This window comes from Rhyacophila brunnea, unplaced genomic scaffold (assembly GCF_057557595.1).
Source record: "Rhyacophila brunnea isolate RB1 unplaced genomic scaffold, BYU_Rbru_1.0 scaffold_18, whole genome shotgun sequence".
Classification (NCBI taxonomy): Eukaryota; Metazoa; Arthropoda; class Insecta; order Trichoptera; family Rhyacophilidae; genus Rhyacophila; species Rhyacophila brunnea.
The window spans coordinates 174,950-188,903 of record NW_028232837.1 but is presented as its reverse complement, the minus strand read 5'-3'; the positions used below and the strand labels follow the sequence as shown (position 1 = coordinate 188,903).

The following is a 13,954-nucleotide window of genomic DNA, read 5'->3' as shown; positions in this document are numbered from 1 at the left end:
ATAAATTGTTCAACGTTCAACGAATACGTATTCTTATAATATTATGCTATCTGGTATCAAAATATAGCATTCTCATTCAAAAAATGCTAAAATGTCAAAAGTTTGTACCAAACAATACGTACGTTTGTATGTATTAAATGCTATTTTAATGCATTTTATCATACCTGGAAGACCATAATCTACCAGTTCCAGTACAGTGGATAAATTAAAGCAATTGCTATAGGTAGCAAGGTGGATGTAGCTTTTATTGAAATAACTGAAAACGAGACCACAGCGATAAGTCTTTCGATGATTTTATTTCTTCGTTCCCATAGGAATGCACATCAAAATGTGTAAAATCGTATCTGAGAAAGGTTGGTTGGCAAGCCATATTAAACTTTTGTTGTATAATTCTTAGAAAATGCTGGCTAATTAACATAATAGAATACACCTACTCCAGTCTACCAAAAATACCTTAAACTTAAATTAGGTTTAGGCCAAGACTGAATTTATTTATAGAAGATGTCAAACTCTGTACTCCAAACATGTATTTGATAGGTACTTTCAAACTTTTGGCAGTAACCTCACGATATATGGAGCCTTTTATTGCCATTTTATTGAAGCAAAAAAAGACCTTCGATCTACTGAATAAGGTATGTACAACTGACTTAGCTTTGCAGGTTCATTTGAAGAGAACTTGAGACTTCTTCATGTCTACTATGACATTCCGCTATAATATCACATTCGCACTAGTAGTAAATGGCATACATGATATCTGCAGATATCGCCAAACTAAGCCTTCAATACATTCATAAGATTAGATAGTGTATAATTAAATTCGACTTCAATTTGACATTGCATGCATCTCACATACTGAGTACCTACCAAAGCAAACATTGGTAGGTATATAAAAATACATATGTAAATACCTGATTAGATACCTGGAAAGATTTTATGTAATTGTACACTCATCAATTTGATGTAGGCAGCTAAATGGAATATTTTGATCATTATGCGCGCAAACCACTGAGAAATTCGTACGTAAATTATGTAAACAAAGCAACAGACATGAAACCAGAACGCGAATCGCTAAATGCTTTTTAAGGCTGCCAATAGAAAATAATGAACTTGTTACCAATACAATCGTTCGATTCGAAAATCGAACTACCTTCAAAATTCCTAATACGACTGTGACGCTAAATCGATGCTTACCGATTGTCCAATCGATTAATATTAAGCCATTGCTTTGGATCAAACACACATTGAAATGACAACACATATTTTCAATATCCACCCAAGCTTCTTCTATTACACCACTGTCAGTTATGTCGTTGTATTGAAGAAAAAAAAATATTCAAGACGAGATTTTTTCAGTAAAAAATATTAATAAGTACTTAAGTAGGTAAATAAAAACTTTTGTTGAATCTCACCGTAAAACAATTTATTAATATTTTATTACATTGTTTATATTAAAAAAATAAATAGAACCTGTATAAATAGTGGAGTTAATAGTATAGTAATGTCATTATTTTTACTTCTTCGCGGTCAGGAACAAGTCAAAATGTGTCGACTAATCTTTCTCGCTGCACTCATCACGCAATCATTTTTCGTAAGTTATTCATTTTTTTAATCTATTTCAATTAATCTACATAGTCTCTATAATAGATCAAGTTTTTTCTGTCACATTCAATTATCGCCGATTTGTGACGTGATGACAATACATTCTAATAAAATAGGCGATGTGGTAATCAAAGCAGGGGGTTTCCATTAGAGGTGGGTAAACTGGTAATCTAAAAATTATGTACGTTCAAACAATCGAGAGAGTAATTTAGTATTCCTAATATTTTCAAGTATAATACCATGAGACAATGTCCAATCTTTATAAAATCGTATGGGCCTCCACAAAGTGGAGGTTTCTTTTAACAGATTTGTGCTATTACGAGAAATGGATGTTAACCACTTTCCTAACCTATTAGGTCCATATTCTGACTCCAAACACAGATTGAAAAACAATATGTGTATTTGGCAGACACAGAATTCGAACGACATTATAAGCCGATGCGAAAGCCGCTCGGCCATCGTGGAAAGTGTAATACACCGAAAAATACATATATTTTATAAAATAATCAAACGGAAGGGATCTACCTGCATTAAGAAAAAGGTTTGGTACTGTTCGGTTATCAGGAATACAGCGGAAAACACATTTTTAAAATAGCCGATAAACTAGATTATTTGTTAGGTTAACCTAACCAAACCTAACCTAACCCAAAACTAGCAAATAATCCAGTGTATCGGGTATTTTCAAAATGTGTTTTCCGCTGTATTCCTGATAACCGAACAGTACCAAAGGTTTTATTACCATTCTCAAAAGCTAATCTTAAAGCGTCAATGACATTGAGCTACTTTACGAGCTGCTTGTTGGCGAATTTACAATCTGCCTGAAAAGTCGCCCAGTGCCATCGTCGAACAAGCTAACAAGCAGATTGTAAACAATCACAATCTACCGAGAAAAAAGTTGAAAGCCGGTCAAATTTACACGCTACACGCCGGCGTGTGGGCCTACTGCGTCTGCACAGTAGAGCGATGGTAGCGACCTCCCGGTAAAAATATGAACTACTCATTTTAACATTTACCGTTTTGACGTTTTAAAATTGAAACATTATTCGGCAAGCATTTTACGTTCATTTACGTTCCACTTCATAGCGCTAGAGCCCGATAAAAGTAAAAAAAAAACAAAACAATATTATGATTTCAACTCGCTAGCTTGTGTATATCGTCACTGTTCTCGCAGAAGACACTAATTCGAAAAAATGACATCTTGAGTTAGTTAATTTCAAACTTTACCGTCTGGAAACCTTCTTAATAAATAAACAGTCTTTATTTTAAAGTCATCCTTTTTACGATTACTTAATAAACTCACATGATAGACCATTATTTCAAACATTTTAATAACTTCAAAGTCAAATTAAAACTAGTATTCTCCAGTTAGTGTGTTCTGCCAGAACAGAGACGATATTATTATCTATGCTTTTTTACGTATATTATCTATTGTCTATGATCTGCAACTACGTTCTGTCAAAATAGTCGCTGGCTTGTGGCTTCTCAGCGAATGGAAAGATTTGTGTGTCGTCATCACAATCTCAGTAACTGAATCGCCCTCTTTTAAATTCGCCAACTAACAGCTTGTAAAGTAGCTCAATTTCATCGACGCGTAAGACATTTTTTCCATTTCAAATAATTTCAAAATTGCAATTGAGACTAACGTAAATTTAAAATTTTCAGGGTTGCCATCCTACACCAGTGTCGGATATTATAGCAAGTATCATCGAGAGTTTGACGACTAGTCATGCAAGGAGCGTCGCAATCCTTGCTGAGGTAGACAAATTCGCCGTGGAAATCGGTCTGGACGAAGCCGAAGACTACTTCCAGAGTGTAATATTCTTCAACGGCAGTATAGAAACATTGTTTTCAAATACTGTAAGTACCTACATATATATATATATATATATATATATATATATATATATATATATATATATATATTATACATACGTGACATTATTTTAGTGAACATCATCAGCAGCCGTCTGCAATCCAATGCTGAACACCTATACATTTTAAAGGCTGGGGACAAATCCGTAAGCCGGTGTTTATTTATTATTAGGAAGCAGTGTAGTTCGGTTTTTATTTTAAAAAGTACAATACATCGTCATTATTTATCACTGAACAGATTAAGAAATGGAAATATGAAGCCAGCCATAGATAAAGAATTTGAAACCATACAATCTAATAAATACAAAACTTCCGGAATGTTCTCAAACATTACTAAAATTGAATGTGTATTTCGTTTACGTGACACATTTCAATGTATATTGGAAATAATATCGCCCCTCGCAACTAAACTGCCACAATCCAAAAAACGTCAAACAGAGAAAATCAGCTTTGAAATTTTTACCTTTCGCATTTTTGTACTGTGTTTTTGAAATATGTTTAGATATTGAATGAACTTTTGACTTGGATTTGATGACTTAGAGATATGAAATTTTCGGTACATATAGTATGAACAATATACAATGAAACGTAGTAATCAACCCAAAACACGTAAATTTGGACTTGTGGCAGTTAAGATGCGAGGGTGCGATATATTCTTTAACACGCTTTTAAGCTTATCACATGTTTCGTCACACTCGTATTCAACCAGGCTTAACTTGGCATTGAATAACGTCCGGTCGTTCCTGGCGACGGGTTGACTCTAAGGCCCTCCTCCCACGGCGCAACTGAAATCTGACAGAACTGGTTTGTGAAGGATCTCATAAACTGGCCAATGTGATGCTTCGCACACGGCGTTACTGAAACTCAGTTGAAATAATAATCACATAACCTCAAACTGTCAAACTGGACTATCAGCTGTGTTGTACAAATTACTCTACTCTACGCGTTTATTAGGTTATTTTAATTTAAGTTAATATTTAACAAACAATGTCTTCGAGCGGGTCAAGCGACGAGGAGACTTTGGTTTTGTATCAATACAATAGATCAACTATCAACAGATACAGGAGTCAAAATAAAAGAAAATATTGGATTCATCCTTATATAGAAAGAAACATAAACTGCAGACTATTTGTTGCTGCAAAGGAACTGCAAGAAACCGATTCCAAATTTCTGGCTTTCTATAGAATGTCCAAGGAAAGCTACCTCGAGCTTGTTAGGATCATCACTCCTGCTATTCAAAAAGAAAATACAAACATGCTCGCTTCGCTCGTCTTGTACTTTTGAGTTTTGACGTCTCTGGTTGTTTCGGTTTTTACGATATGACGCTAGCGGCTTTACGAAGTGCTACCAATTTTGGTAAGAAAATATGATTTTTCACCGAAATCTAATGATGTTGGTACCACGGTTTTACGGTGACTGGAAACTTCAGACCGCGCGACTAGCATGTCGCATCTCTTCGCGACCGTTTTGAAGTTGAGAGATTCCGGTCTCGCCGTCAGCGAGCCGCCATTGAAATACATTAGCTAGATACTGGCTGGAATTTTAGTTTCAGTTCCGACGGACATAAGTTGCGCCGTGGGAGGATGGCCTAAATGTCCCTGGTATCGAAAACTTATGTTAACGGTCTCACCAGGAAAGGAAGCATGGTTGGATAACCAACTACGAGATAGTCAGAAGCCAGTTTCGACCTAATCCCCGAAGAGGAGTCAATTAAGTAGATGTCAGTACTACTAGGTGGGAAAACTGGTCGATTTTGAAAACTAAGTATACTTACTACCAGCATAAAAAAATACTTAGTAATCGAAACTTGTTCCAAAATACTTATTAGTATTTGGGATATTATATAGAGAGTTTAGCGTGCAAAGCTGTGTCAGTGCTTTTTAGAAGCCATTTCTACACAAATTGTTTATATAATTATTATCCAATTACAGAATCACGCATAAAATTTTAATTCAGTTTATAAGTTCCAATTATAACACCAAAAAATCGAGAAACTCGACGTGACGAAACCAGGTAGACGCGTTAATACTTATCAGTACCATACTCAACTGGAACTAAAACTAACTCCATATTATTACTATAAAACGAACTTGTCACCATTTCTGTCTTTCACTATACCAACTTTACAACAAGGGAGAAAGGGAGATCAATGGCGCCAAATAATGTAAATTTGAGTATATCACGGCTCGACATACATGTATTAATGCTATCTCGCTCGCACGCATTAAATGTCAATAGTATTTACAATCTACCAACAATACCAACCATAGACTATAGATACATCTAGACGCCACCCGTTGCATTGCTAAATGAAGCTACGTGCCGTGCGTTTGGTTTGTGGGCGAGCGAACGCATTCGCCTACAAATTTTCGAGACCATAGACGATTTCGCTAGTGCTCGCGCAAAGTGCTCGCACTAGACGTTCAGATTTAAAATATAATTTTCTATTTTTTTACGTTATATAGTATTTTTAAGCGGTCAAAATGCAACCATTAGGTAAAGATATCCATAATTTAAGTTATTTTAAAGAAACACTAGGTCACTGATATTAAAATAAATAATAATATACAAATAAATTGTCACGAACATGTATCAACTTACCTTTGAAACGTAATACCATATTCTTGCTTATCAGTACGGCTACCATATTTTAATACAAAACGCAGAACCACCTTTCCTACTTAATTAAATAAAAATATATACCACTGACTTTATGTTTAACACAAAAAATAGCAAATTTAGCAATACGAACGCGCAGATTATTGATGTTACGTGAAGCGATTCACCACGATACTTTTGGAAACTGACTCAAAAATATGTTGACCTTTTATCTTACTCTAGCGCGTGTCGCAGAGATTATAAGGGTGCCGAATACTTTCTCACTCGCACTCATGCATCGTTTTTGTTCAGGCTTTGGTACCAACTATCGAGTCGCGGCGATGATCTCATCGCATGAGTTCGAACTTTGAACAAGTTTATTGGGCCACACGTATTGAATATGGGTATTAGCATTCCGAGATTTGAGTACACAAACTGGTGACAGTATTTCTAACTCACCTCTAGTCAGTACCTACATAGATACCTGACTTAATTTCAAACACTGGGTAGCTAAACTTGTCCATCTCGTCTTCGAGCGATTTTTCAGCCTATTGTCATGTCATTTGATAAGACAAATTTATCATAACGCGTACTCTTGTACGTTTCTACACCTATTGGTTATGTACTTTTTCTAATATCAAGAGAAATGCAGAACGTACACCATTCCATAATTGAATACGTGTATTAATTAAGGCGCTAAGTACCAAAAAAATAAAAACTGACATTTTTATAGAAAAATGTTCTACATACCAATGCCAATAACTTCAACTATAGTCTAAGTGCCTCAAGCAAGTCAAAAAAATACAGCAAAATAATTAAACCTGTCGACGTTGTAAGTCTATTGGCGTGTTTTATTTATAAAGGTGTAAGTAGCACTGCAGTGGTCAACGGCATTCAATATAAAATAGCTGATGATGGTGTGTTGACACTTGCGAGTTCTTAATACCTAAAATTATAGAAGCTGCCGTGATTGCTTCACACTGTAAAACTACATTTTTCAAAAGGTCTGCTTCATGAAATTTTACTGCAATGACTCGGTATTTTGTAACTACAGGCAATACTACTTTTTGGTACTTAGAGCCTTAATTAATACACGTATTCAATGACTAATTAGACCTTGCTTGTATTTAGGATCGATGTTTCGCTCCTGCATGACTTGAAGCACAGTCGGAAGTGGAAATTAACACTTTTTCAAGAACTGGTTTTCGAATAATGTCGTCAAACATATTTGTAATATCTATATAAATAGTGTGTTGAAATTTTGCTTTTCTATAATCTGTATAGGTATATCTTTTTAAAAGATTTCCAGCAATCAAATAAGAATGCAAAATATAGGACGCTAAAAGTAATGAACAAGTGAGTGCTTCAGAATTTCAGATTTAAAAAGCGAGAGTCAAACTAAACAAAATTGTATGTATGAAGAAACTTGTAGCAAGGAACAGAATTCATTGGAGAGCTATCGTAGAGGATACTAAATCATGTAGGTACGTAGCCATGTGGAGAACAGAAAAGAATAATTATGGTTTTAAATGCGATTAAAACGGACTAAGCTATGTGAACGTGTAAAATACTATTTTCGTTCATAAATGTTATAAGTGTATATAAAGAGAGCTACTGTTTGTTCTCAGGATGACCAATGTCTCGCCATTCATATCCAAGAAGTGTCAGACATATTGCTGAACCAGCGTGCTGCGGTCAGAAAGTGTGTTGAAGAATTACGAGACAAAGTTGAAATAATCAAGAATCAAATCAATCCCATCAGAGCTGAAGTAAGTTGTTTCTACCAGTAAGTAAGTTCGTCAAGAAATTAATCTTTCATTTTATTATCTCGACAGCACAAATTAGCTATTGTATAAGATATGTTGGGCTCGGCAACCGTTTTAGAGCCATATTCAACTTTTAATTTTAATAATCTGGCCACTAGTATAATACAACAGAAAATAGAGATTGTAAATGAGTTACTTCTTCTTCTTCTTCGACCATGTCCGATCCTAATAGGATCATATGGGCCTCCAGAGTAGAGGTTTGTATTAACAGATTTTGTTTTTACGAGAAATGGATGTCAGCCACTTGCTCAACCTATTAGGTCCATACCCGGACCCACACACATATTGAAAAACAATATGTGTACTTACCAGACCCAGAATTCGAACCTGGGACCCACGGCATGATAGTCCAACGCTTATGCCGCACGGCCACCGTGGCCAAAAAAATATCAAAATCCTAAAGTAGAAAACTGAAGTTTGGTACATGTCGTGTAGAGTTTTACTTATAGATCAATCATGGCCCCCACAAAGGTGGGGCTGACAGGGCTCTAGCCTGTGGGCCCGGACTCAGGAAGGGCCCGGCGTGGCAAATCGACCAGATAAGTGATTTAAACACACATCACAAAATCTCTCGAATAGTAAAAAAAAGTCGCCTGCATTTATCTTCAATAATGTTATTATTTAAAATTATGTGGTTGTACGACACAATTTTCAATTGTGTATCGATACTCGACAACTCCATAATTTAAATAGATGAATTCAAATAAACAAAAAAACACTAAACATACACATAATTTTACCACGTACACCATTTGGAAAACGCTACTGTGAGCTATCTTTAGCGACAGGTAGGGGCCACTTCAAAGATCCTAGCCTGGTGACCCGCTTCATGATGTGGGGGCCATGAGATCAATACTATTTAGTGTTTCTCATGATTGTATCCACAACTAAAACTCTACAAAATATATTATGTAACAAATTTCAGCTAACTACTTTGTTTGCGGGATCAAAGACCTTCCTTTACTGACCAACATATAAAGTTGTGTACCTACCTACTTAGAGGCCATCCATGGACTGAAACCGTATGCGGTTTAGATCGGTGTGACTTACTAAACTTATGATTTTTGTTCATGAAAATATATTTTCACTAAATTTATAAGTGTAAGTATATGGTATAAACGGATACGATCAGATGCTTATAATATAATTTGTGGAACTATATTTCCATGACCAGAAAGATAAGCTTAGTTATAGCACACGGTTTGAAGCCGCATACGGTTTCAGTCCATGGATGGCCTATTATTTATATTCTTACAATTATTTCATTAGTATATATTTATTTATTTAAATATAGACCATTTATAGGCCGCAAAAAATGTACGCGTGGGCTGCCGGTTGACGACCTCTACATTAGACGGTTGACATAAAACTGTAATACCATTAAGGCGATACTTCAGTGAAACGGCAAATAATTTTGAACAGTATGTGGAACGAAATTTCGCAGTACTCGCCAATCGGAGACCGACCGTCGAGGTGACTACACGTCGATTTTTTTCGTGATGGCGACGGGGCTATTAATTCTTAAATCGTGTAAAGATGACTAAAAACGTTACCCATTTACTTGAAAAAGAAAACATGTCAATGAATATATTATTATTGTTACTAATAGAACAATAAACAGAACATTAAATGGACGCATTTTGGATTTATATGACAAATTATATTTCGGTCGGCATGCGTCATTTGCACCCACGACGTCCTCGCATCGTCTAGCCACGATCTTTTTAGACCATGCCTCAACTGAGGTATAGCCTTAATCAACCCAGTTTCTAAGATCCCTTAAGTTCAGTGGGTATTTTTTTTATTATTTGCAGGCTAATCAAACCGCAGATAATGCGATACGGGTTACCTACGAGTGTTTCAGCCTTGGTGTGCCTGGTCCAACTCTTCAGTGTATACTCCAACGGGTACGTTTTTTTTTTAGACCATGTCCGATCCTAATAGGATCATATGGGCTTCCACGGATTAGAGGTTTGTATTAAAAGATTTTTTTGTACGAGAAATGGATGGTATGTAATAAATAATATTGTAAGTATTCTCTCTCTATCGGCTATCCTCATAGCATGTCCATTATTGGGAACCTATTCACCATAATATCTGTACCTCAGAGGCAGACGGATGCAAATCCAAATACCCAATTGTTCAGGAGAGCCAAAAAACAAGTTTTATTTTAAACGAATACTCATAACTTCTAAGAAAATATACATGGAATGATCATTATTTTTTTATTCTAATTCAATTAATGTAAGAAAGGAATAAATATAATACAATTTTATATAAATAAAAAAGGTAGTGTGGATTTGCATCCTTCTGCCTCTAAAGATATTTTGTTAATGTGGATTTGTATCTTATTTACCTGGCCAAAATAAAACAATTAAAAGTTAAAAAATTTATATGTATAAACATAACAAAGCAAAACATTTTTTTTTAAATTTTTATTATGTCATCATCATCATCATCACCAGCCTGAATCTATTCACTGCTGGATGAAGGCCTCGCTAATCTCCAAGCTGATGCCACTTCTCTCGTTCCTGTGCGTTGCGTTGCCAAGTTTTTCCGCAGAACTTTATCATTTCATCGATCCAGCGGCCTCTAGGTCTACCTTGGGGATGTTTTTTACCTCTTGGATACCACTGGATAACTAAATTTGTCCAACGAGTGTCCTTTCTTCGAGCTATGTTCCAGCCCATTTCCATTTGAAGTTTTTAGCAAACTCTATCACATCATTAATCCTTGTCTGTTTCCTTGTCCTTTTGCGTTATGCCCAGCATGCACCTTTCCATACCACGTTGTGCTACTCACGTATTCTCCATTTATGGGGACCCGTGTCATTCCAGTCAAGTTGTCTAAATAAGTCTTCAAATGTAGCTGTAAATAGTTTAGGTGAGGTTGCATCACCTTGTCGGACTCCTTTGCTGATAAGAAATGCGCAATGGTTTATGGAGATGTTGTTGCGCTACTGTATATATTATTGAAAATATTTATATAGCGTCCGGGGATTCCTTGATTTCTGAGTGCATCGAGTATTGAAAATTTCTTTATGGAATCGAACGCTTTCTCGTAGTCTATAAAAACCATGGATAGCGGCAGCTTGTATTCTTGTTACCGCTCTGATTTCTCTGATGACTTGGATAATATGGTCCATAGTGCTGTATCCTCCTCTAAAACTTGTTCTCTTGGCTGGTTCTCGTCTAGTACATATTGCAGACGGTTTGAGAGAATTTTATCTTAGTGGATTATTGGATTTGCATCCTTCTGCTTCTAAGGTAGGTATGGCATTTGCATCTTTATGCTATGCATATCTTGGACTAGGACTTTCATCTCTCTGCCACTAATAGATAAAGCCTTTAGCATGACGATTCTTTAAAAAACTCATTTTCCCCAAAAATGGAGTTGCATCCGTCTGCCTCTGAGGTAATATTATTACATTGGGTGCGGCCCATTAATGCCTTGTTTTTTACATAATTTGATTTCGCCCGACGTATTACGAACCCCAATTTTTGGGCAGTCTTTTCAGATTTTCATCTATTGAAAACCTCGTTGTGACATTAAAAGGGTTATTTTATAAGCCAGAACTAGCCGATTCAAATTTTCATCCATTTCGGCATCAGTTGCTCACTGTCACTCCCGGTGATGTTTTGGGAGAATTATCATTATAATCTAGTGGCGAAATGGTAGTCGTTGATGATGGACTACCTGGTGGGTTTGGCAGAGGATATGTTGCGGGATCACTACGGTGTACATAGACGACAATCATTTTAACATATTCCAAGACATTATTATACATATTTAATATAAAACCGTACCGATTCGTTTCATGAAGTTATCTTACTTTAAAATTCTAAAATCTAATTTAAGTTTTGTACTATTCCGTTTGAGTAATTTTTTGCGACCCGGATCGGTTTCCTCAAATGCTCAACCGACACAGAACACAATTAATTATCGTTTATAATATACAAAATGAAGACACTGAAAAAATCGTAGAAATCAATCGACTAGAAATTTTTCCTGATTTAACTAATGCGATTAATGTTTTCCATGAAGGTTGCTCCATTGTACGAAAGGGCAATCCAGTTGTTGACAATTTCGAATCAAATCGCAGAGGCAACGCAAGAGCTACTGAGAATCCTCAGAGAACAAGAAAACAGCTGCATCGTGGAATCCAGGATCCACAATCAGGAGCTATATTCAATAATAAACCTTTGTCGCACAAAAAAATAATAAAATTGTTTCCTTACTATGTTAATTTAAACGAAGCACTTTCTGGCTTAACTGATATCTACATCATATTTAGATTAATTAATAGGTAATCCATTATCCATGGAGGTATATTCTTATAACATGAAGTAAATAAAAAAATGTACAAAATAAGTGTTTATTATTTCTTAACAACATGTATTTCCATCAAAGAAATAACGGTGAACAAAATAATATAACTTTATATAAACATTTTTTGAGAAGTATGGATACAGTGGCGGAATTGTGAAACTGTAAATTTTCTGATTTTATATTAGGTAAATTTAAGAATCAAAAATTTGTTAAAAATAATTATATCATCTGTTTTAAGCAAAGATGTCTAACATTTTTTTTTCGAAAATACGCACCGCACCTTATTCAATATTATTATTTAGGGACCTTTTTGAAAAATCAAAAACTTTTTAATGTTTAATTCATTTTTGAAATATGTAATCAGGGAGCTCAGAACTCAGATTTTCCTTTTCTATGTATGTAATCCATCATGCCTCTAATCTTTGCTATCTTGATAAAAAAAAGCTAATGCCCCTCCATTGGCACGCAAGTCAGACGATTTACAGTGTTCGGACTTTTTTTTTCGCGTGGAGCACCCCAGATCTGCGGACTTTTTAATCCGCAGACCAGGCTCGTTGGATTTCAAACATGTTTGATATTTAACTCTCCTAGTTGCCATACTTCGTCAGTCGATCACTATACAAATTAGATTTGATATTAATTAATACACGATCATTCGGACCGAAAAAACTCTAATTGTTTTAAAATTTTCATTGATTAATATGTTAATTTACACATTAGAAAATGAGAGATTTATCAATTATTTTTTTATTTATATTTATGAAATTCCATAAAAGAAAACGGCAAACTTGTGTTGTTTTCACTGCTATATTATTTTATGCAAGTCTTTTTTTTTCGACCATGTCCGATCCTAATAGAATCATATGGGTCTCCACAAAGTAAGGTTTGCATTGACGATTTTGTTTTTTACGAGAAATGGATGTCAGCCACTTGCTCAACCTATTAGGTCCATACCCTGACTCACACACAAATTGAAAAACAATATGTGTACTTGCCAGACCCAGGATTCGAACCTGAGACCCACTGCGTGATAGTCCAACGCCTAAGCCGCGCGGCCACCATGGGTGCTGTAAGTCTACTTATAAATAACACAAAATTATAGGATTACCGGAAGACATTACAAGAATCGCACCTTTTGACAGGTCGACTTTTTATTCATTCGTTGATCAGTGTCAGAGCATAGACAAATCGGACGATTTATTGTCCTCGGACTTTTGGCTCACTAATGGAGCGCTGCGTATCCGGAAATTTGTACGTAAACAGTTCAACGTAGAACACTTATTCGTTTGCCGCAGTACGTGAAACATGAGTTCGTGCAACATTTAATCAAATGACGAGTTCTTCGTTGAAAATTTCACCGTGGAATACATTTCACCGTGGAAAACGTATTCTACAACATGTGGCGCTAGTTTGCTGTTCCAATTAGATTCAATACGAATTTTATGAGATGTCTTTATTGCTTGTAAATAATTTAATGTTGAAACTACATAAATAATATACCTATACGATGTGATTGTATTTATAATCTACTTACCTACCTATTTTTAATGTGTGTTCCTTGTATTATGATGGTTTTATTACGTATTTTTAAGTGTTTTATTTAGACATTAATATTGTAGGCTACCGAAATAGCAATATTTTGTTAAATATTATATTTATAATTCCCTGTGTAATATATTAATATTAGCTAGTATTAGTATATTAGTAAGTAATATTACACTTTAATGGTA

At 35.3% G+C, this 13,954-nt stretch overlaps 2 protein-coding genes across 2 annotated transcripts in view; one reads left to right on the top strand and one right to left on the bottom strand.

Annotated features, from left to right (window-relative positions):
* Positions 1–13,954, bottom strand: part of LOC147073066 (uncharacterized) — a 101,723-nt gene that overhangs the window by 57,059 nt on the left and 30,710 nt on the right. The gene's annotated exons all lie outside the window — the stretch shown is intronic.
* Positions 92–12,166, top strand: LOC147073067 (uncharacterized). Its single transcript, XM_085945577.1, has 5 exons — positions 92–100; positions 3,262–3,456; positions 7,698–7,838; positions 9,710–9,802; positions 11,940–12,166. The coding sequence occupies exons 1-5, from the start codon at positions 92–94 to the stop codon at positions 12,114–12,116; spliced, it is 615 nt and encodes a 204-aa protein (XP_085801703.1). The 3' UTR covers positions 12,117–12,166.